General features: G+C 52.9%; 1 protein-coding gene across 1 annotated transcript; it reads right to left on the bottom strand.

Moving 5' to 3' along the window:
• Positions 1 to 1135: 1135 nt before the first annotated feature.
• Positions 1136 to 20350, bottom strand: LOC135816992 (uncharacterized). The gene is made up of 5 exons (XM_065330097.1): positions 19405 to 20350; positions 12166 to 12716; positions 11493 to 11648; positions 3494 to 10913; positions 1136 to 3082 (listed from the first exon to the last, which is right to left on the bottom strand). The coding sequence occupies exons 1-5, from the start codon at positions 19967 to 19969 to the stop codon at positions 1353 to 1355; spliced, it is 10422 nt and encodes a 3473-aa protein (XP_065186169.1). The 5' UTR covers positions 19970 to 20350; the 3' UTR covers positions 1136 to 1352.
• Between the last annotated feature and the right edge of the window lie 4226 nt (positions 20351 to 24576).

Here is a 24576-nt window from a genome sequence, read left to right as displayed (position 1 = left end):
AGCATTGCGGACGGTCTTGCACTGTTGACACATACGCAGCACAGGCATTTCTTACCAAGGAGTAATACTCCTTCCTTCATGCTCGTTAGCAAGGTTGCATCACACCAACACGGGATGTTCGCTTTCGGGCCATACTGTCTAGCACATTGTGTTCCGCAGAAGTTCAGAATCCATTCTAATTCTGTAAACACCATGTACCGTATTCTTGCAGGAGTATAAGCCGCACTTTGAACACTCGATCAAATTCACCCCAAAAAATAAAAGGGGTGCGGCTTATACTCCGGGATGATTACATAGGATAGAAGTCTGTATTCTGTGGCAATAAATGGGGGGGGGGGGGGGTGCTGCTTGTACTCCGGAAAATATGGTACTACATAGTATACAGTAATAACTGCTCCACTTCTAGATCTGATCATGACAAGACATGCAGCAATAAAGCGCATTCAGCACTTGTTGCACAGTGGCACACATTAATTCATAATTCCTGATGATCATTTTCATGTGCATTTACAAACATCACCCGGCCAACCCAAGTACGCAAATGGTGCCCCGAGAAGGAAGTCGAAAACACAGTATTTTACGACTTGTTGGTCCCGGCTGCTGCGGGCCTTTCACAGATCACACAAAGCCAGTCACATTACCGCAGTACATACCCTATGACGGTGAGATTCAAATAGAACTACTGAACTACATGTGCTGAAATGCAGATATAACTAACTGTAAATGAAGAGACAAATAATTTATAAAAAATAATTTAATTCAACAATCAGTATGACAAGTTCGTTCTGGCAAAAAAATGAGGGAGGGAAAATTTCAGACAAGGTATCCTGGAAATACGGACGGGACATAACCATTGGAAATTTGGCTGACGGAATCAATATGATTTGCAATACAGGGTAGGTACATGCGCTGGTGTTTAGAAATCTTTACGAGCAGCACGCTGAAACATCTCAGAAACATCTCAGCAACTTAGTAGTAGTAGTTGCTTGCAGTTCACAAAGTCGTATCGCACTGCACAAGACACTTGTGCACTGAGTACCGCATGCTTCACGGAAGCGCCATAGACGGTCAACTGCACACATCGTCAGTCACTGGCATGCACACTGTCTGCTTCAAGACCAACCAACCTCCCCCCCCCCCGCACCCTTACAGCCTGGCCCAGGCTGCAACAGGATCTACAGAATCTTACTGATATGTATACTCTCTAGCGCTGCCTTCCATTGCAATGGTCTAACTGTTAGTGATGTCTTCCGTTGTCTAGCGTTGCCTTCCATTGCTATTCTGCCGGGGGGGGGGGGGGGGAGTAAAGGCGAAATCTGGGTTCGTTCATGTCACTGGAGGTGAAACTGACGTCACGGACGTTTATACCTTCGGATCGGCGTCGGCGTGTTTCCAGATTCTAATTCACGTGGCGAGTCGTGTCGCCAGTAATGCGCTATGCGCGCAAGTCGCACATGATCGGCTCGCGGTTGTCGTGCATTTGGGGCAGCAAAAGGATTGCTTCCCACTCCCCTGGTCAGGAGAGAGTACGGATCGGCGCTGGTGCTCCGCTCAATACCACCCGGTTGGAGGGCGCTGCACATGCGGCTGTACACGTGACCACGTATAGAGGCGGCACGCACTCGGACGACCTCACTGCCCTCGTCTCCAGACTCGACGTCACTGCTCTGTTCTTCCAGAGGGAACCGTTTATGGAGTGGCATCCAGGCCGTCAGCGGACGTGATGTCCTATCCGGCGTGAGTCGCAACGAGGACACCGGCCTGGAACGGTGCAGCGGGCGTTGTAACGTGGGGAAAATGATGCGGCTGGCGTCGCTTCCGGGCTGCTTAGAGGCTGCCCTGGACCTCTCCAGGGATCGGAGGTGCGTGTGACGACCCTGTCCTGCCGATGGGTGACGTCGACCGCCAAAGCCGTAGAGAAGATTTGCCATGCCAGCTGTGAGAAGACCGACGGTGGGGTCCGGCACGCTGACGTAGCGCATCTTCTTGCCTTGTTCATTGGTCTTCTTTCTCCGTGCTTCCCGCTGTCCCGGCACAGCCAGGAGCAGATCGGGCGGCGGAGGACCCTGATCGGTCCGCGTCGGCTTTGGTGCAGCGGGTGCTCGCACTCGTGTAGCCTTTGGACGATTCGCCGGTGCCCGGATTTTCCGCACCGTTCTGTGCATAGCTGCCTTGCCGACAACCATCGGTGGTTGATTCAAGAGTGCTGCAAACTCGAGCTCGTCTTCTGCGTCGTATATCTGCTGTACACGCTCAGTATCGCGCCGTGCGTACTCAATAATGTCTGGATCATGTACGGGCTCGTATGGACGTGAGCGAGACTCTACGGTCGTAATCTGTCCAGGCGTGCCATGGTGTGACCGTGTGGGCTCCTGCTCGTCCTGTCCTTCTCCACCTCCGATCTGTGCTTGTGGCGGACTTTCGTGCTGCCGTTGTCCCCGCGGCTGCTGTTGCCTGCTTTGGCCTTTTTGAGGCTCGTGCCGTTGTTTGGATGAAGACTTATTCTGTTGTCCGGTTGCAGTCTGCTTTCTAGCAGCTTTCACCGTTGGATACACCCGACTCCCAGTGTGTCCGTCAAGTGCAGTAGAATCATGGCTGGATGGTGTACACTGCCCATGAGCACTCGTGTTCTGCTCGGCGGTTTGTCGGGGATGGTACATTGTGCCGTAGACCCGTTCCATCAGGGTGGTCAGCTGATGGCCACTGCTGTTCTCCAGCGCGCCCACAAGCGTCAGCGCGTCATCAATGCGCCACGCCAGGAAGTCGTCCGGCAATCGCCTGGCGGCAAGGGCAGCTGAGATGTCTCGCCTCCGCTCCTCTTCTGATGCATAGTTGTGTGTGCATTCAGCAACAGCAGCAGCAGTAGCTTCGTGTGTCAGGGCACGTGCCATGGCTCGGGTTTCATCAGCGGCTCTCACCGCAGTCTCGACGCCTGCAGCCGGTTGATTTGAAGCTGTCCGAGTTGGCGATCCATTCAAGGCAGGTCTTCCCTCGGCTGGCCTTCCTGGGCCGAAGCCGTCTTCTGCAACTACAGCCCTGTGTGAGATCTCCTGCGGAGCTCCTGTAGCACCAGCCTGACCATCTGCAGGAGTAGAATGAAGCAGAGCAGGCAATACATTACTTGTACCAGGCACAGGCTCAGCAGGACGACACACCCTCTTCCTAATGGCAAAGCCAGGACCCCAGCAGCGGGCTACCCTCTCGTCTATCGAGCCCAGGATTGCGCGCTGCCTGCGCTTCTGCTTTCGCTCCATCTCCTCGAACGGAATGACGTTCTTAAACCTGGGTCCGGGCCGGGGTTTCACTTGCACGGGGGTGCTAACTTGGCGAGTCACTCCCACGCTCCGTACACAGTGGCCGGCGACAGCCAGGAACGGTGCGGCAACGCGGTCGATCATGACCCTAGCATCGACTTCCTTGCCACGTTCCCTGGGCCACGGCTGCGGCTGGTTGGGGTGGAAATAGTGATAGGTGGGGTCAAACACATGTTTACCTGTTTTCGGAGAGGGCGCATTGGTGCCAGAACGTCTGTGATCACGCTGTCTCCGTGATGACTCGTTCTGTGTTGAAGAAATACTTTTGGGGCCGGACGGTGGCATGTTCACATCCTCCGTTGTTGATGGCTCTCCTGGTGTCGGTGCAGGAGCAGCTGCTGGAGAGGCTTGATCGCAACAGGCAACGAGCGAAGCCACACTGCTAGGTGTCAAATCCTTGGCCACACTGCAGTTAGACAGGGGTGGCTTGGCATCATGTTCTGTTGCGGGCCTGTGCTGACATCCTGCACCCGGTGAAGGACACTGGGCTCCGAGCACACCAGACCAGTACTTTGAAAGCGACGGCGTGTCAGGCCCAGTGTCATAGGTGAAAGTCTCCAAAGTTAGCGCAATGGCACGCCCAGCAAACTTCCCGCCCAGTAGGCTGAGGCGCGGACTCTGCTGCCTACCGTACCATCGTTGCGCACACAACACTGGTGGTCTAGCACCGTGCCGTGCACACACGCGCAAAACCACCCGAAGCTGCGATGAGAAGCATATCCTCCCACAGGCTGCTTTCCTCTGTGCTGCAGCGCTACTTCTTAGCGTGATCTGGATTTTACGCCTCGCATATTTGCGCGGAAACCACAGCAATCCTGCGTCATGCAGTCCAGTTCCACTTGAATTCCCGCCTGGCTCTGCTATAGTATCATTGCCTTGTTGCTTCTCACACCGGTAGCTGTACTTACAGGCTGCCTTGCACTTTGATTCATCCAGTGCTGCCCGCCACAGACACGCAGGATGCAGGTCATGATTGGAGGAGCCGGGCGAGATGGGGACGACCGTGTTGCTCATCGTAGCCCAAGCGTCCCGCTTCGCGAACACCACGTTCAACAGGAACTGCTCGTATTCGCGTCTGGGCCGAGGGAAGCAGCTCCAGGGAAGGCTTGGCGGAGCGTCAGCAAACACAGTCCACACCTGGTAGATCCGCTGATCGTCTTCGCCTGCGGGCTGCTCGGGTCGGTTTGAATGGTCGTGTTCAGTTCTGCGCGGCCGCCGGGTACTGTGATAGTGGCGAGGTACTTGAGGCAGACGTTCGAGAACTGATGTGGATTGCCTCCCGTCAGCCACCCTGGGCTGCATTTCACTTTGGTTTTGAGGAGTTTGCGCGAAGTATGCGGCAAGAATATCCTGGAGACTATTGCTAGTAGCAGTGCCTTCCCCCGGGGCAGCAGTAGCTATGCTACGTCCGACGTGGGTCATGGGTGGATTGGCTGGCTGCAGTGCCTCAGAGCTTGCTGTAGTGGCCGTGCGACGCACAGCGGCTGACGATGCCGAATGCTGTTGGTGTTCCGTAGCGGGTACACTGCCAGCGCCGAAAGCAGTTGTGTTTCTAGCTTGTCTTGCACTCCACCTGGACCTGAAGTTAGAGTCAAGGTCTGCTCGGAATGAGTCTGGGGGCAGCAATGTCTCAGAGCCAGTGGCACTGGTGCGGTTCAGCCTGGCTAGCGGAGGCCTATCCTCTGAAGCTCTTCCCATAGGTATCCGAGTTGGCAAGCTACCAGGGGCACGTGTGTTTGCAGCGCCAGGAGATCTCGTCATGGCAGAAACAGCTCGGCTGCACGCTGAGTCCCAGGGTACGCTTGCAAGCTGCGATGACGAAGAGCTTGCTGCACTGTCCATGGCGGCAGACCGTGCGTGCCACGTTGGGTCTCCAGCAGTTGGAACGTTTCTAGCAGTGGTTGCACGAGCCCCACTGTCGTGCTCCTGTGTCGGTGGTGTTGCCGCACGATAACACAATTGAGCTCGCAAATGTCCGCTTGAACGTACTGTCGTAAACTCCGGTGGTGAGATATTTCTGGGTTCCAGACTGATTCCCGGCGCATGCCTACGGGTAGCCTGGAGATCTCTCTGGTTCAGCCTAGCAGCAGCAGCCCGTTCTGAATGCGACATTCTGGTGGGACCTGTTGCCGTTCTTGCTAGGCCCATTCTCTGGCATACAGAGTCCGTTAGCCGCTTGCAAGGAGTGGGATCACGACCTTCTGAAGCAGACCGAGGACAGGGTCCAGTGCTGCTCGAGGCGTTCACGGACTCTGATCTGCGTGCTCTCTGCCAAGTGATCGACCGATGTCGTTGCGGTAGACGATGATGAACACTCGACTGAGCAGAAGGTTCCGAATTCTCCACCCTGGGCAAATCTGTGAGAGCGGAGAGTGCTTGTTGATGCTGGTCTGTGATGCTCTGGGTCACACACATAGCCACAGTGTCGCCAAGGTGCCAATTATCCTCATCACTCTCCTCAGTGTTAGGTGTTCTTATTCCTCTCTCTTCCATCTCGTCTGTAGATGGCGCTTCTGGCGTGCCTGACGGGTACATTTCCCTTAGCTCCTTGAACCTTTCTGCCGTTGTGCCTAATGTTGATGCTAATACAATTTCATTGTCGTCTGCTTCGTTTACTGCTGTTGCTTTTGTTGTTGCTGTTGTCGCCACCGCCGCCGCCGCTGCTGGTGGTAGTGCTCTCACTACCCTTTCCGTCATGTTGGCTGCTGTCATAGAGGCTTCTGCAGGCAATGTAGCTACTGCCATCATGGTAATAAATTCTGACGGTGCGGCCTGCTCTGTCCGGTTGCTCGGCACATTCACGTTCCTCGATCTGCTGCCGGCGGGGTTGGTCTGATTGGAGGGTGATTTAGCCGCAGGATTGTGTCCAATGCCCTGCCACCTGGCTTCGTGCATGTACGGGGCTAGACTGACGTCTTCATCGATGCCGTCAACCACGCCCGGCAGCCAGCCCCAGTGGTCCAGAGCTACACATGCATCGGCACGACTGCACCTCGCCGCCGATGCAGCTCCGGATGCCGATCCACGGCTCTCCGAAGAGTCACTCGTGTCGCCGTCCAGTTCAGGATTGTCGTCGTCGAGCATATCAGCTGATCCTCCGGTGCTGCCAGACTTTGCCGACTTGACGCATCCAGTCGGAGCTCGCCGACCTGAACGAGTTGCCCGATTGGATCGAGCTCTACTCCGTTGGCTTCTTCTCGAGGCCTCGGCTTCAGTCCGGATCGTGTCTTGTCTTCTCAGTGGAGCTGCCGACACTCGTTCTCTGATCTGATTTTGTGCGGTGATTTGCCTTTCCAGACTCGTTTCACCCAGCGGGTCTCTCTGGAGTTTGATGATAGAGGAGAGTCCCGAAGGTAGGTTGAACTTGACGGCATCGCTCCTGGGCCTGAAGCGATTGTACTGTGAGACGGCTCTGGTGCGTCTCAACGCGGCAGGTGCGTCCGTGGCAGCCTGCGTCCTCGCCAGGCCCTCGGCGTACGCATCTCGTTTGATTTGGACGGCTTGCCGTGCCGCCCTCTCTCGATCCGTGCTCGTCATGACTTTCAGGGCTAGGCTGACGAACAGGTCGGGACCGTTGAGCGACAGCTCTCCTTTTTCGGAAGGTCGTGTGCTGCGGCCCAAGACCCGAACGGACAGAAGGCGACGCGGGTCTACTTCCCAGTGGAACTGTAGTGGGCGTGTCTTGTTGGCGGCGTCCAGATCAAACGCATCAAAGTCAGGTAGCTGTGCCGGCACATCGACCGTGAGGGCATGCACATTCCTGGCCAGGGTACCCTTATCCATATGCGGCACGGCGGCGGAGTTTTTCGTCCAGGCCCGGCTCTGCTCGTCGGCGCTTTTGGCACGGCGATCGGCGAAGACCTTGTCCAGGACGTCACGGCCCGACTGTCCCGGTATGGTGTAGTGAATGTTGTATATACAGTCATCGGGTGTTTTCGGCGACACCACCGTGATGCTCTGCTTGGAGACGAGGATACTGGAGCCCTCGACCACGCTGAGAACGCTGCGCAGAACTTCGGGATCATCGAAGGACAGCGGTTTTAGTGACTTGATGCGGAACTCAGTGGTGCTGCCGGAGCCGCTCTGGATTCTCTCCTCCTCGCCTTTCAGGGCCACATGCATGCCCCGCACGCGCTCCATGAACGTGTTCATCTCCTTCCGGCCGACTAGGATGTTTTTCTTTCTCTCACGGTGACGCCGCTGGGCATACTCTTCCGCCAGTAGGTACGCGAATGCTACCTCGGCATTGTTCATCGGACGGATAATCTTCTTGTACTTCTTAGCCTTGGGTGCTGTGGACGGGACTGCACGAAGCGCGGCACTTCCTCTCCTGCTTCCCAACACCGAAGCGGAGCAACGAGCGCCCACCGTGTCTTGATCAGCAAACCGCACGTGAGCAGTTTGAGTTTGAGGCGGACTGTTCGAGCCTCGGTGGCCGCGCCTTGTACCGCCGGCGGTCGCCGCTCTGGTGGCGGAGGGCGCGTGCCCTGCTTGTGTTTGGCTGCCTTGCTTAGTCTGCCCCCCGTTGGTTGCGTTAGCTTTGCCCCCGTTGCCCGCTTCTTGCTGCTTGTTCGACGCAAGCTCATCATGCGGTTCCCTGCGACCTCCTCTGGTAGTACCAGCTCTGGTTTGAGTTGGTCGGTTGTTTCCATTCTTGGTGGTGGTGCCACCATTGCCGTTTTTCCCGTTTTTCCCATGTTTCCCATTCTTTCCGTTCTTTCCGTTCTTCCCGTTTGGCTTTTTGCCCTTTCCAGGCGTATCATTTTCTGACGAACATGAGGCTGCACCCGCGCCTTTCTTCAGCACAGTGACCGCAGCTGATACAGCCTTCTCCACAGGATGGGCTCCCAGTCTAGTTCCAGCTTTTGACTGCACACCTGGGCCTTTCTGGCCTTCGCCCACGCGTGTTTTGGCCGTGCCCTTCTTCATTGCGTTGGCAGCTCGGTTCAAGCTTACCACGTCGCGCATTGCCGTGGCGGCTCCTCGCTTGGGCTTGGGCAGCTTTTCTTCCTCTTCCTCGTCAGTCACTTCCACCTCCTCTCCTTTGTACCAGGGCATTCTCTTGCGCCACGGATAATACCGTGCGGCGAAGTCCAGATCAAGATCAGTTCGCCAGTACCTCTTGCTCCCAGCACCATTAAGCTTTTGGAAAGTGCGCCGATAGGCAATCGGAGCGCGCTCTTCCTCGGAACGACCTTTGGTCATGTGCCAAAGCTCGTGGTCGGTCGGCTGAGAGTTTGGCGGCGAGAACCACTTCAGGACGGCCTGAATGGAGGCGAGGGTTTTCGTGCATACCGTACCAGGTTTCATGAAAGGACAGCGTGGGTGGTCTGACCGTGGCAGGCGGTTGACTCTCTGTGATCTGAGAACATCGTTATAGTCTACCCGCTTGAGGCCTGTCCGGGGGCAGAACTCCTCCGACCAGAACTCTTTCTCCTCTCCTTGCAGCTGATCCAACAGCACCTGGTGCATGCCCATGCGATCGCGCACAAACACGCGCTTGCTGGGACGATATCCGCCGATGAGGAACTGTCTCTCTGCCTTTGTCCACTCGTTGTAGGGCTGGTTAACCGGCTCCTGTGGCTCATTCTCCCTGGCCAGGTGCTGGGCAGTGAACCGTTCCGTTAGCGGCAGCTCCAGTGGCTCATCGGATTCGGACCACTCGCTGTCTCTCTTCATGGCCTTGACTCTAGAGAATGAGCACAGCCGGCCGCCAGCTGGATACGGCAAGAGAAGATCAGCGGTGAGCTGTTTGGGGTCTGGTATGATGCTTTTCAGTGAAATGGGTGCAGTTGGCTTGGCATCGCACGTTACGGCATCCTTGAGCGATTTCGATCGTTCCGACTTTCGCTGTCGTTCCGACTTGCTCCTGGACTTCTTTGACCGCCGAGGTGGATTCTTGCCATCTGCACTTTCAATTGTGCCTGGCTCACTAGTGGTAGAGGATGACGGGGCATCTTCAACAGGATCAGGATGGGTGCCACTGCCTGGGGTTTTTATTGGGGGCTTGGCGGCCGCTGGTTTGCCGCTGGTTGGCTTGGAGCTACTTGGCACTAGTTTTGCACTTAAAGGACCGGTGCTGGCTTTGTCACCGCCATGCTTGGATGAACCTAACAGTTCCGAAGTGACAGTTAGCAACTTTGGCTTGGCCCGGGTAGAGGCCGAGCCCTTTACCGTGCTCCAGCCTTTGGCTCCCGGCGTCTTAGGGCCTGGCGCTCTCGAGTCAGGTAGTTCCGGTGTATCCCGAGTTTGTGCGGCAGTGGTGTGCTCAATGGGCGGTAGAGGTGGCGGCTTGGGTTTATAGGACCGTGGGCTTGGGCAATCCTGTAGGTCAGAGTCGGAGTCATCGTCCGAGTCATCCTCATCCTCGTCCTCGTACTCATCATCATCCTCATCTTCGTCGCTGTCAACCTCATCGTCTTCGTTGTCGGCCACGATCCCCTTCCAATCTTCGTCGTTGTCGTCCAGGATCTGGTCGCATGGAAGAGCAAACTCGGCGTCAAACTGCACTGGCAAGAATTCAATCTCAAAGCTCTCCAAATCAATCTCGCCTGGAAAGTCAAAGTTGAACCCTTCAAACAGGGCGCTGGGCAGGGAGGTTTCACTCCCAGTGTTAGTGCTATGAGAGGAGAGCGCAGGCGGCTGCAATCCGAGCACGTCCGACGCCTCGAACGAGAACACCGAGTCCCCGTGGCTGGTGCGCACGGTGGGCAGCATGGCCGAGAGGAGACCGGGTGCCGCACTGCCCAGAGGGTTGCGGATCAGCGACAGATGAGAGCGGTGCTGGTGCTGCATGCGCGATAAACGCTGCCGTGACAGGGCGGCTGCACTGCTCCCGCTGAACGTGAACTGGTTTCTGCCGCCGTCCACCGTCGTGGGCGCCTTTCTGGCCGCGGTTGCCAGTGGAGGTCGTCCAGTTGGCGCCGCTTCCGGCCCTGGTTTCGGTTTTGCAGACAGCTGCAATGGAGAGGGCTTGTGTTGATGCCGTCTGCGTGGCGTATTCTCCGTACTGGAGTCGTCCGCATCGAAGATCGCAGCGCTTCCTCTGTCCAGTCCAGGATACGTTCTGGCATGGCGTTCCTGGCTGCTATCGTCACTACTGGCAGACTCATCGCTCGGTGTTTGACTGTACTCCTCTTCACCCGCTGGCCAGTTTTGAGACCTCAGCGGACCGTAGTCCGACGCGGCGGTGCTCTGATGCTTCTGGTGCTCCGCATGGGCCTCAGCAGCATCCTGCATGGCTCGGCCCCCTCTCGCTCGTTTCTCGCGCCGCACGGCCGCCTGGTACGCTTGTTCGCGGGCGAGTACGCGCTCCTGCTGCTTGCGAACCGCCCGCTCTGCATCCGCTTTGAGCTTTTCCTGCGCTTGGCTTTCGGCCTCGCACTCACGCTGCATCCAGTGTAGCACTTTCTCGTTGGACAGCTCTATGAGGCGTTTGGTGGCGCTGGCACGATCCAGCGGCTCATCCAGCGAGTGTTGCTTTGCCAGCAGCAGGAGGAGACGTCGTTGTGCGCTGAGTCGCAACAGATAGCGGCCAATCTTGCCCTGGTTGCCCGCACGGTGAAGTATGGAGCCGTCGGGATCAGCCTTCAGCAGCAGCTGAGCACGCAAGCACACACACACACACACACACACACACACACACACACACACACACACACACACACACACACACACACACACACACACACACACACACATATGCGCAATAACAGGTACACATGAACACAATATACGCACACAAACACACACATACACACGCACACACAGCTTCACTAGCTGCATTTGATTCAACCAGAACTCATACACGTCAGTAACAAGTACCCTGTACTGGTACATATGTTACATAACATAGTGTGGGTGATCAGTCTGGCACCACTGCCCTATGCATACCGGTTATCTGACCTCCAATATAGAGGTAGTTGCAAGTCACCTCAAGTAACATTTCACGTACCCACAAACTTGCATTATGATATACCGGTCATCTGCCCCCCGCCCCCAGATACAGATTGTCAGGGCCGGTGGTGGCAAGCTGCACTGAAGTGGCAATGCACGTCATAACGGTCAATTCTTGAGCCTTGCAAGCTGTTGAATGGGGCAATCACGGCACACGTTGCTAGGGCTTTTGCGGTTGCATCGCTATCAAGGCGTCAAACGGTCAACAGTACACGTACTTACAAACACACACTGTAAGTGACGGAGTCGCGACGCTTCCGCCAGTGCTGTCCGGCCCGACGTCTCCTCGGCTTTGTCCCACTGCCAATCTGCAATCTTCTTGGCCTCGTAGTAGCGCAGCAAGAAGCTCACGATTGCCGGACAGTTGGCGCGGACGGCCTAGAAGGAAAAGTGCACGCGCGCACACACAGCATCGCACAAAACTCGCGTGAGCTTGCTGCGCGATGGAGTGAAGCGGTTGTGTCAGGCAGAGACTCCGCTGGGTGTGTTCGTGGTACACGCGTATCCATGTTCGGTGAAGGAGAGTTGCCGCAGACATGTACAGTACTAGTAATTCGAAGTATGTACTACATGTACGTTCACTTTGTATGGGACAAATCTTAATCAAGGGGGGGGGGGTGTAATGGGAGGGAGAGGGTATTATACTCTGGGGGTACTCAAGGGGGTACTGTACTGGGAGGCGGGGGGGGGGGGGGGGGGTACTATACTCTGGCCCATATTTTTGGGAAGGGGCATTATACTTGGGTATGCATTGTGCTCCAGCAACTACGTTGACTGCACAGTCAGTGTCAGAGTTCGCCAAAACGAATTGCCGCATCCGCAGGAACGCCGTCGCCCACACGGATCAAGGAGTGAGAATGCACGGGGGATAGAGTCAAACATCACATTCACTCACGTGAAAGAGGGGCGTGCGTCCTTTCTTATCACCCTGCAAGAAGACCAGCGGGTCCAGGCACTGGATATACATGAGCTTCTTCACCAGCTTGAGGTTGCCACGGCGACAGGCATGATCTAGCGCCGTCATACCGCGCTTGTCGCGGTAGCTTGCAGAGGCGCCTCTCCTCACGAGCACCTTCATCATCTTCATGAAGATGTCGTTGTCCTCCTGGCACATAGCGTACGTCAGCGCACTTTTCCCGGTTTCCGCGTCAAACTGGTTCGGGTTGATGCCGGGGACTGGGGGCGGAGGTGGCTGGAAAATGGGCTCAAAGTCTTCGGTCCAGCCCGACGCCCTGCTAACGGGCCGCTGTTTCTCACTCGGCGCCGCAAACAGGAGGTCGAAGTGGCGCGCCCATCCATTCTTCACGCAGCGCAGGATGTCCCGTCGCCCCGACCTGCTACTGCCTCTTGATGGCACATCCTCCTCGCCACGACTTTCTGAGAGAGGTAAGGTGTCGCTCTTGTTGCTCCAAACGCTGTCCGCGACGCTCGTTGTCCTGGGTATCACTGGCAAGGGAAACGCAGTGCACACAGTTACAAATACATTCACGCATGCACGCACACACATGCACACACATGAAAACACATGCACACACATGAACACACATGAACACATAGCCGATTTTATCAACCATCCATGACTGGTATTATTTGTATTTGCCATTCTCAGACCCCCCCCCCCTTCCTCCAAGATCACTATCAAGTATCATGCTACAGTCGTCGCCAAAAAAAATCCGGTCAATGCCATGGATACAATCATGTTCTGTGGCATGGTGCCTATCCCATGCATGCATGTCAGTAGAGGGTCCGCGCTGCACTCTGCCTGCTGCAGTCGAGTCGATCACAGCACGGACTGTGCACTGCAGAGACTGAGTGCAGGCCCGGCAGCAGAGCATGTGCCGTGCACTAGGCTAGCACACCGGCACTAGCAGCGGCATGGCAGTGCATGCGGCCACGTACAGCTACCGGTATCGCGGTAGCTAGCATAGCATTGGCTGGATTTTTTTGGCGACGACTGTACATGTACATGTATATACAATTGTACAATTGTACATGCACTGGCTTGCTGATGGGTTTGTATGCATCTTTGCTCTTGCACTGATCTTGCAGTGAATGGGATTTCGGTCTTTGACCACTTGCTGGTGAGCTGATCTACTCACCTCCCACCGCTTCAGGAGCTGCATCTGCGCCTTGATCCTTGAAGGGCGGCGACGTTCCTACGGATGCGGAAAACTCGGCCTCTAGTCGAGTCTGACGCGGACCGTGATTTTTTGTGTTTTTGCTGTTGCTGTTATCAACGTTTTGCTTTGCAATTCTAAATAGGTATGGTTGCCTCTAAGACCATGATTGAGAAACAGAGGGTACCAGGTTCAAGTCCTGCTTGGAAGCGGAAGGAATTTTTCCAGCCGTGCTGCGACCCACAGTTAATTGGGAACTCGTGGCCTGGCACGAGGGTAACATGGATGCAGCTAATGGGATTTCGGTCTTTGACCACATGGTGGTGGGTCTGATCTACTCACCTCCCACCGTTTAGGCGCTGCATCTGCGCCTTTGATCCTAGAGGGTGGTGGCGTTCCCACGGCGGATGCGGAAAACTCGGCTGAGTCTCACGCGAACCGTGAATTTATTTATTTATTTTTTATGGTTGCCTCTATGCTGGCAGTGAAGGAATGACAACATGATTCAGAGCTTGTGTGAAAGTCCGCCAGGGCTGAATTTCCTGCACCTGCAGGAGTGCCCTCATCCTAAAGGCTCAACGTGCATGTGCAGCTCCTAAAGAAGTGGGCGTAAGTAATTGGTCAGACCTCCTCCCACCCCCTCCACCCCTCCGACCCCATGAAGAGCATGCAGGTGAGCCAACCGAATAGTTTGGGTTGTATTCTAGGCAGTTCCGAACTTTTTGCAGCTAGGCTGCAAGAACATTGCACAAGAACATTCAGCCTCAGTACGAAGGATCAGACCCTCATAAGGTACGGGTGGTTCATGCCTGCGCTCAAATGCCCAGAACTTTGTTTTTTCATAAACACAATAGTGTGCTGCAGTGTATGAGTTACTGTGACATGAAGCTACATTGTACATGTACTAGCAGGGCCGCCGGAACCGGTCCGGTCGGTCCAGTTGTGACCGGACCAACTCTGGCTCAGGTCACCCCTGGGATTCGTCTAAAACGGGGGAGAAAAAATTCTGGGTACATGTACATGTATTATTGATCATGCACCCGTAGTAGGCCATACATTGTACATTGATATCCATGAAAAATTATTCCCTGTGGTGGGCTCTGAAAACTTGTGAAAGGGCCAAATTCTGCTATTTCCGACCGGATTTTTCAAAAAAATTGTCCAGAAGAGATCCCCGACCCCCCCCCCCTCGAACCGGACCAACTTCGCCCGCCTTCCGGCGGGTCTAACTAGTAATTCGTTCTGGAGTGCATGTACATGGGTAGGCATCGGCGGATAATGCTCGAAAAGCAGTGAAATTGGCAAAACCATACAAACCTTATGGCGGGCAATTCCTCGAATTCTGCTCCATTTCTTTATCCACATACCAAACATGCATGAAACTTACCAGAAAAAGTACCGAATTCTGCCAATTTTTCTGCCGGCATTATCCGCAAAGGCCTATACATGGGTATTGCACACAAAGCATCCTGGACCCGCTGACGCTAATGTAGTCAACTCGGCTAGTAAAGAACAGCAACTCGAATCCACACCACTTCCTCCTATGCACCCTAAAACATGCAGCCAGTGCAGCGTCTGCGGGGTAAAGACCTCCATGGTACATGCAGTGCTGCCAAACCGTCCAATTTTTCGGACAGTGTCCGATTTTTGAAGGCTCTTCCGAAAACCGGTCTGAAAAAGGAAAGGTCTGAAAAGTAGCCAAAAATGTCAGAGATCATTACTTTCCTACGCCAGAAGCCCTGTATTTTCACTTTCCAGCGCAACTTAAGACGCAAAACAGTGTACGTGTGCTTCTAAAAAGGCTTCCGCTTGGCTGTAGATAGGGTCGGGCGGATTCTGCCGGCAGAAAAATTGGCAGAATTCGGTACTTTTTCTGGTAAGTTTCATGCATGTTTGGTATGTAGATAAAAAAATAGGGCTGAAACAATTATACCAAATACTCGAGTACTCGCTCGGTTTTTTCAAAAATAATCGTACTCGGAATAAATCAGAGTACTCGTTCATACTTGGTACATGCATTTACCACAGAAATCTGCAGTTTCAGAGCAGCAGTCAGCAGATATTGATGTGCAGACTGTGTGGTGAACATTTGTTCACGAGTAGAGAGAGCCCAAATGACCCACCAACCAATATACCCGAGAAAAATGACTACTACTCTGTTCGATCAGGGTTGTATCATGTGATTTTAAGCCCCTTGGTGTGCAATTTTTAGGAGATGGTATGGTATGGTATGGTATTGATTTATTTGAATTCGGTATCTCAACAGTACATTGTACAACTTGGGAAGATCCGAATGACATAGATACATAAACATAAAAGTGGAGTAGGTGCTACAGCGGATCATTTTATCGCAGGTTGTGGGACTAAACTAATACCAGTATGCAAGTACACAAGAAATAAAAGCTGAATAAATACGACTGCATGACATTGGAGAAAAGCACCAATTAGAGCAAAACAAAGCGACACATCACTCATCGAAAACATTTTCAAAAAGGAGCTGTTTTAACCGGGTACATTGTGGCCCGTCATTAAGAAGGCAGGCAAGATGGGCGTTAAATGCAGAAGACGTATTGCAAGACTTCATTTCGAAGGGCAGAGCATTCCAAAGTAAAGCAATCCTACTAGACAATGAGCGATACCCCGATCGAAAGTGGTCAATGCATCTTCAAGGACCGGTCCAGACGGCAGGTCGTACGTGCTTGTGGGGTCGTGGACTATAGCATGGAAGTGGTCATTCAGGTTAGGTGCAAGAATGGGAGACGACTTTGGTTTACGCTTTGTCACATAGTTGATTGTAGCCCATAAGCGACGCGGAGATTTTCTGTATTCGGCACAAATTCTCTGATAGTGCTGGTTCCGCAGACGACGATAGAGATTGTTACATTGGGTGCGAAGGCGCTGAAAGCTGTTGTAACGCTTGGTGTCTGTGGAACCTCCCTTGCGCCACGTGCGAAAGGCCGCTTTGCGCCTCCGAATTAGTGCTTGTAGCTCTGACGTAACAAAGGGGCACTTTCGACGAGGAGCATGTCGGTAATGCTTAGGCGGTTTATATGGCGCTACCAAATCCAGCACTGAGTCAACTTTACTTGTCCATTCGTCAACCATACTATTCACGCTGGAAGAGAGAGAGAAAGTACAGAGGTTTGCGGACTCTAAGAGGGTCTCCAATTGCTTGATATCGGTGTTGGAAAAGTCCCGACTGGGCAGGCGCTGGTTGCAGTCAGTCGGGAAAGAGTAGGGGTCGGGGGTGGTCAAGGTTGCACATACCAAACAGTGATCGGAGTGCTCAAAGTCATGAACAATGCCGCCTGAGACAGCATCTGTATTACTTAGAATGTAGTCGATTGACGATGACGACTTCGGACAAACACGAGTTGGGTCGTGAATACAGTTTAGAAAGTTAAAGGGCAAAAGAAAGTTGGTAAGGAGAGACGAGTAGAGCTGGGATGTAGGTTGGAGAGAATCCACGTTCAGGTCACCCATTAGCACCAACGAGTTACCCTGGAGTTCTGTCAGTTCCTGCGCCAGGGAAGTCCAAAACGATGCTGGGGAATTCGGGGGTCTGTAGAGGCAACCAAGATGGAAGGGAGCAGCATTGCGTCGCCGGCGAGATGTAAGCCAGAGCATTTCAAAATTATTTGAGCTTTGTAGCAAGTGCCGGGTAAAGCCAAGTCTAGTGCTGGTGTACACACAGACGCCTCCCGCCTTGCGGCAGGGGACTGAAAGACCACTAAGGCAAGGGCAGCTTCGTGGACACTCTCGGTCGCGCCGGAACAGCGTGTACCCGTCAATAGCTAGTTCTGAGTCAGCTACTGTATTGTCAAGCCAGGTTTCAGTAATAGCGAGAACATCCAGGGAATGGTCGGAGATGAGGGATTGAATTTCATGGAGTTTATGTCTGAGGCTACGCACATTTAAATGACCGATATTGATGTTATGATTAGTATGATGACTGGGTAGAGATATTGGTGGTGGAGGATGTGATCTGGGGGTGAACGGTGGTGCGAGTGGATTTAGAGGAGACATGTTTACTGATTGGAACCGTGGGCGACTCGATCAGTCTCCCAATACCACTTCCGCACAGTGAAATCCTCGGGCCAGAACTCCTTGTCCAACACTTTCGCCGTGTACGTTTCAGGAACCACCAGGTGTGCGTACGAAAGTCCGAAGTACTTTGTTGCGGAAATGGAGCACTTGATAACTTCCACTTGCTTCTTCTGACACCATTTCGCGATAGCGTCAGCTGAGCAGCTGGGATCAATGTTTCCCACATGGATTGCACTGCATTTCACACGGCGACCTGCAACGAGACGGTCAGACGTGCCAGAGGGTTGTTTGGGCGGCTTGTGGTAATATGATACCACTCTGGTTTTCTGTGGGACTGGCTGGGCTGGGTTAGGGCTTGTACGACGTGGGTGTACACTAGAGCTAGAGGGGGGTCCGGAAGATTGCAGGGTAGCAGCATAGGATTGCGCACCATAGCCCGTGCTTGTCCCCGTTTCATCAAGTGGCGTATGTGCATGTGTTTGACCTTTTGCAAGGTGCGTGCCTCCCGTAGCATGCAAGGCAGCCTCCCCGCTTTTTAGGACGGCTAGCTCGGTCTGTACGGCAACAAGATCAACTCTCAACTCCTGTACGTTCTTTTTCAAATCCACGACTTCTCTATTCGTCTCGTGGAATTTGTCCTCCATTCCCTTCATGGCGGTTATTTCCGCCTTCAACTCCCTTACTACATCTGTGAGGTCTGACAGGGCTGAGCACAGGCTCGAAACAGCATGATCGCTACCAGAGAGACTTACACCATTGTAGGTGGCGTCCTGCGATGCCCTCAGTGCAGCAACAAGTTCGGTCCTCGTGGCTTTCCGCGGGACGTCCAGACCACGGTGTCGGATGAGGTCCCTCAGCTCTGAGTCGATCAGAATAGCAATGTCCACTTTGTCAGTGGACTTGTCAGCCATACTGGATACAAGGCAAAAAGTATTCCGAGGGCCAAAGGCCCAGGGAATCACGAAAAAAAGGGGGTACTTTCCGGGAGCTCCAAAAAAGGCTACCGCTCTCAACCGTCTCAGTACAGGTTTGATGAAGAATACTCGAATACTCGAATATTCGATCGGAGAAAATCAGAGTACTCGAACTCGGAATCTCAGTGCCAACTTTCAGCCCTATAAAAAAATGGAGCAGAATTCGAGGAATTGCCCGCCATAAGGTTTGTATGGTTCTGCCAATTTCACTTCTTTTCGAGACAGAATCTGCCACCTTTTCGAGCAGAATCCGCCGGTCCCTAGCTGTGGAAGTGCAAAGACTTTTAAAAGTAACATGCCTGGATGGCATGTGCACTGTACAGAAGCAGTGTGTGACCACACGCATGCATTACAAAGTTCATGACAACTTACTTCGGGTTGCCATATCAGTTACCATGGCAACGGGCGAGTTTTCGTGGTATTTCGGGCAATATTTTGAGTTCTATGGAAAAAATTGCTGAGGAGAAAATTCGCACCATGTGGCCAGCCTCGGGGGTGAAGGGTGTCCGATTTTAGGCGAAAATTATTTGGCAGCACTGTAACATGTGTGTGTGGGGTACATGTACTTCAAGTACAGTCGACTCCTGATATAACGAACACCATTGTGCAGGAGAATTAGTTCTTTATAGCCAAAGTTCGTTATCACAGACGTGCACTCACACCATACGAGCAACAAGGCATGCCTGGCAAGTGGTCCATGACAGTATGAATGTACTTGGTTTGCATGCAGCCCTACAAGATTTGGCTCGTTATAAACGAAAACTGTTCGCTATAAAGGGTCAATTTTGTATGGGTTCAAACAGGGACACGGACAAGGATTCGCTATATCACGAAATTCGCTATATGCGAGTTCGTTATAAATAGAGTCGACTGTATGTGCATGCGGTGGTGCCCCCAAAAAAGTAGCTACGGATTTCTTACGCACGATGAGGAAGGTAGTATGCACACAACCAGAGCCATCAAAGTTCTCATTATCGCTTCACGAGTAATACGTACCGTAGTCATCGTCAACATCGCCGTATTCGTCCATATCTTTCGCCGACGCATCTCGAACCGGCGATGGAAGATCATCCGATAGATCGAGTGGACTCACAGCGGGGTCGTCCCCAGACTCGAGCTCTGACGACTGTGATTCCCCTTTCGGTTTTCCGTCCCCGGCATCACCGTCGTCTGTAGCGCTTTCATCAGTCGCAGAGTCGTCAACGTTGTCAAATGAGAACGCGCTGGTCTTCGACGTTTCAGAGTCGCCCTTGCCGGAAGCACCTCTCGTCCGGGGCCGGAGGGTGCCTCTTTCCGGTGGAGAAGCCCTCGTCGAGACTCGCCGCGTTGGCTGCGCGGGAGTTTCCATCCTGCGCGATTGCTCGTGCCAGGCCTGGACTTCGGCAGCAGTGTACGCGTGCGATGGAGTCTCTCTGTCTTTGCTCTCCTCCTGCATGGCCGACTCCTCTTCGTCTTCGTCCGCGTTCTCCTCCAGAACGGGCATCGCCTCGAACGTGCGCTTCTTCTTCCTCCTGGGTTTCTTGCGCTTAGGAACATCCTCCTCGTTGACAGGAGTAGCCATGCTCGATGACCAGGCGTTGTCGTTCAGTTGTGCATGTGGCAGGTGATCAACAAAGTTAGTTTCTCAGATGCTCTGCGATTGCGTTTTTTCTGCTTCGCACACCAAGCACGAGCCAGCCGGCGTAGGAAAGTAGCGACAGATTGGCCTTGCCCTGCAGACTCTGCTCAGGCCAATGCGAGCACCTGAACGGAAGCCTACGGAAGCCGTTTCAAGAGCGTCCGCCGAAGCAAGTAAGCAGTTACCCAGTTCACGAGAATACTGCAAGTGTAGTGCGCCCTGAAAGGCTGAACTGTAGTCTTGTGTTCCTGCATGCTCTTCTTGCACAACATTTTTAGTTGCAAGCTTATGCGGCACGGTACGGTAGCTAGATCTACTCGGCAGTGGCACCGGCAGAGTCTGCAAGCCGCAGAGCTGGATGCATGCTGCTCATCCAGCATTACGTAGTCGCTGACCGATCCGACTGTACTGTCTGTAGGTCTACATCACTGCATGTGCCATGTACATACATGTATGATGAAGTCAGTCAGTGCATTCAGACTGACTGTGTTCATGATGACTATCTACGATGTGTCCCAAGCCTGCGGCCGCAGGAGCCGCGCGAAAACCCAGTCACTGAGTCAGGAGTCAGGACTGGGCCCTCTAGGGGTGTGCGGATAATGCTCGAAAAGGTGGTAGATTCTGCTCGAAAAGCAGTGAAATTGGCAGAACCATACAAACTTTATGGCGGGCAATTCCTCGAATTCTGCTCCATTTCTTTATCCACATACCAAACATGCATGAAACTTACCAGAAAAGTACCGAATTCTGCCAATTTTTCTGCCGGCATAATCCGCATATGCCTAGTCAAAACCAGTACTACGTACAGTCAACTAATTACTTCGCTAATACCGACTGCGGATAGAACGACGCGAATAAGGAAAGAATTTCCATGACCAGAGCAAAGTCCAATCTACAGATCTAACATTCTAGTAAGGGCGCGACAGAACTTCGTTCGTTCGTCACTCTTTTTTCGAGGAGTTTCGTTTTTCTGAAGAGATGGCATTATTTTGGGCTATTCAGAAAAACGAAACTCCTCCAATCTCCACAACCTCATCCGATGGGAGAGATGGGATTAGTTGCGAAGAGTTTGGAATAGCTACGTCGAGATGGTCGATCTGATCGGACGTCATTATCGCCATGACAATTCCAATGAAAAACTCTAAAATGATAGAAACCGTTCTATTGGGACACTTCAACTAATCTCTTTAAAAAATTTGTTCGAACAGTTGATGAAGACAATTCGAACGCCCCCTAGCTGCAATACTTCGGGTATAAGGACACTATTATCAGGGAGTCATATTTCGATAGACAGTGGACAGGGGGTGAATCATGCATTGGTCAAAGTAGAGGCCTTATGAAGTTATGGGCTATTCAGACAACGGGCAAAGTCACGTCTGAAAACGAATTTCTATGGCGATGCAGTCGTGTTTCAACTCACAACTGACACAAGGCCCAGGTACCGGGTACAATCGCAGGTCAAACACGTCTGAATCGTAGAAACGACTACGCAGTCACAGTTGACTGTACTGTAGTCTAAATGCCCTATTATAGAAACAAGACGCTTTCCTGTATACCTGGACACACAAGCGATACCGCAATAGGCACACGAGTGTGCAATCACATGTATTTCACGGTGTAGCGAGTGAGGCGGATATCGTGGCGTTGGAATGGCTTGTATCCAAACACCGAGGAAAGAGAGCGCTTTAATTTAAAAACACAAAGGAGGGAGTTGCATTCTGGGGTGTGACAGGAGTGGACTGGCTTACTCCATTCGATTGGATAAGGGTCGAGTGGAAGGCGTGGCGAGAATGTGCAGGCAAGAGCAGGCACGACGACATGATCCCGGAATTCTTGCTAACAATGACTTGGAGCCTCTCTTTATGTGCTCCGAGATCTGCATCCTCCGCTTGAGGTGGTTCGAAATACTCGGTGTACTATTGTGAGCTGATCGGACCTCACCATCATGCTACTGCCGCGTCGTGAAATGTCTTTTTATGCATTTTACATGTCTGAAGGTCACTCACTCAGACACACATACCCACCTCTCTCTCTCTCTCTCTCTCTCTCTCTCTCTCTCTCTCTCTCTCTCTCTCTCTCTCTCTCTCTCTCTCTCTCTCTCTCTCTCTCTCTCTCTCTCTCTCCTCTCTCTTTCTCTTGCTGCCTCTCCTTCTCCCTCTCTCTCTCCATGTCCCTCCCCCATGGAGCCTGCCATGTAGATCTACATGAAGGTCGATCACCAGATCTTTGTTCCTGGGGGCACACCATACTTCACCTGTACGACTCACGTATGTAGGTATGTAGCCCACCCACCTACTGTTACTTGTGGGTGTGTGGGCATGGGTGCTGTTGTCACATTGCCTGGTTTTGTTTTCCATCTCTTGGCAGGTACTGTTACATATGACACTTTCATAGAAGATATAAACACACATGCCAAACACCAGAAGATGTGTGAAGATGAAGTACACGTACATGTACATTGTCTATCTACGGCCATAAACAATTATAAACAGTCATGGCGACAGAATTACACATACATGTACATGAACAGGGTCTACGCAATGTGAAAAATGAGCCTACGCCACATCGTATCGAAAAATTAAATTAAAGACCAGGCCAAATACGGCACATCACGTTATACTACTTTGCACATGCACTTTACATGTTGTCCAGAAGCCTTCCAGACCCAGTCCTTGTCTACGGATGGATGCCCATCACGAATATGCATTGCAGCACGGACACAGATGGTTGAGGAAGAGCGAAACGACCGAATGACGGGATGGCGAACATTGAATGGTGTTGGTGTCATCCATACAGGTGGTGTGGGGTGGTGTGGTCTCACTCACTATACCAGTGCTCGTGCTCTGGATTCTTCCCAATGCTCTTCAGAACACTCACAACAGGTTCTCTCTGGTCTCCCTGACCATGCTCCTCAGCACACAATGCTCGCAAGTCAACATTGAGTAGACAGACATTCTGGGACAATTCACTGTGGGTATGTGGGTATGAGGCCAGAAGATTTGGTGACAGATAACTCCAGTATCTGTGATGTCACAGGCAAACTGCCTTGGATAGTAGTGGAGTGGTTGCAGAATGCAAATAATTGGCTGTTATTCCAATAGATCAATAGGTTTTCATCCCGCCGTTCTCATTAGTTGAATTTAGTTCCTTTCCAGGAAAGGTCTGGCCAACGAAATACTAATGTCCATATCAAGTGTAGATATGCGGTCAAGATACTGCGAATATTCAGAATTGACAGACGAGTCCATGGCAGAGCTACTGGATTCCTTTGCAACAGATCAAACCAACAGGACAGGAAGAGACGTGTCCTCGCGGATCCAGCAAACAATAGTCCTGGAATGAACCTACGACTACGTACATAGATCTACGGCACGGCACTAGAACGATCTCTTGCCGTCGCTCGTAGTATGCACGTCAAAATGCAGCGTCGTCCAGGAAGTCCAGTGAGAAAGCGCTGGCATCCGCTGCCTCTGAGTCATCTCGGATGGGGGCACTTCTCTGCCGGGCCGGTCTGGCGGTGGCTCTGGTCGGTGCGGACGCCACGGTTGTCGAGACACGTGCTCGTAACTGCTGCAGTTTGACGGTCTGCTCGGTCCAGGCGCGAACCTGGGCCACGGTGAACGCGTTCGACACCGGCTTTTTGTGCTTATTGCGCTCCTGCATCAGCAATTCTTCTTTCGCTTCGTTCTCGCTCTCCTTCAGTACTGGCATCGTATGGACGCCGTACCATGATTTGCGATTCGGGACGAACTTCTGTCTAACAACTACCTTCCCTGGACGACTGGCCATTCTCGGTGACTAGAAGTTGCAGCTCAGTTGTGAACACAGCGGGAACTGTTCGAGGGAGCGGCTTTCCTGGCGCGGTCTGATCGGGTTTCTCTTCGCCACAACGAATTGCCAAGGTCATCAGCGCATGGAAGTCTCTTTTTCTCGGGCTGCTGCGACTGCAACCAAGGCAGAAACTTCAATTTCCTCCAACAACATCCCGGCGGCAGAACTCTTTCCCAATACAGTCACAAGAAACCTCTCTCAAAACAATGTCGACCTAGTGCAGATCCACTCGCTATGCCTACAAGTACAACTGACGACGCGATGCTCTCGATCGTTCCAAGCGTGGGCAGGGCGAGTTCCTGGAGCAGGCCTACGTGCACAGGTACGAGACTGCATGCAACTGACTATGCAAGCCACTCAAGTCGGGGCTGGATGGTCGTAGATCTTGGGCAAGCGTGGGGCAAGGCAGCCACACTCACACAGATCTACACAGTGAATAGACTGCATGTGTGGCTATGCAGGCCTATGCGGCCACAAAGCTGCATGCTGCTGTGTGAACCATGGTGAACTGCTATGTGCTGGCAACTGAAAACCGACCCCCAGGGCGGCGCGGCACGCCGCCCTGGGGGTCGGATTTCAGTGGCCAGCACTGTAGTTTAGATCTACCCGTACACATGGTACATGGCTGATGGTAGTGGCACAATCGCTTGTACAGTACAAACAATTACATGCACGCACACTCGCGGCACAGTCTGTGTTCGAACCAGGGAGTCATAATT

This window comes from Sycon ciliatum, chromosome 5 (genome assembly GCF_964019385.1).
Source record: "Sycon ciliatum chromosome 5, ocSycCili1.1, whole genome shotgun sequence".
NCBI classification, from domain to species: Eukaryota; Metazoa; Porifera; class Calcarea; order Leucosolenida; family Sycettidae; genus Sycon; species Sycon ciliatum.
The sequence above is the reverse complement of the archived record's forward strand: the minus strand, read 5'-3'. Positions and strand labels throughout refer to the sequence as shown.

What these genes read in the sequence shown, in the direction of transcription:
- LOC135816992 (XM_065330097.1), bottom strand. Translation starts at nt 19,969, where the DNA reads ATGGCTACTCCTGTCAACGAGGAGGATGTTCCTAAGCGCAAGAAACCC. An exon ending in GACGCACGCCCCTCTTTCAC is followed by an intron (nt 11,649 to 12,165) that starts GTGAGTGAATGT and finishes TTTTCCTTCTAG; the next exon opens with GCCGTCCGCGCCAACTGTCC. An exon ending in TGCGCCCTCTCCGAAAACAG is followed by an intron (nt 3,083 to 3,493) that starts GTAAACATGTGT and finishes CTACTCCTGCAG; the next exon opens with ATGGTCAGGCTGGTGCTACA.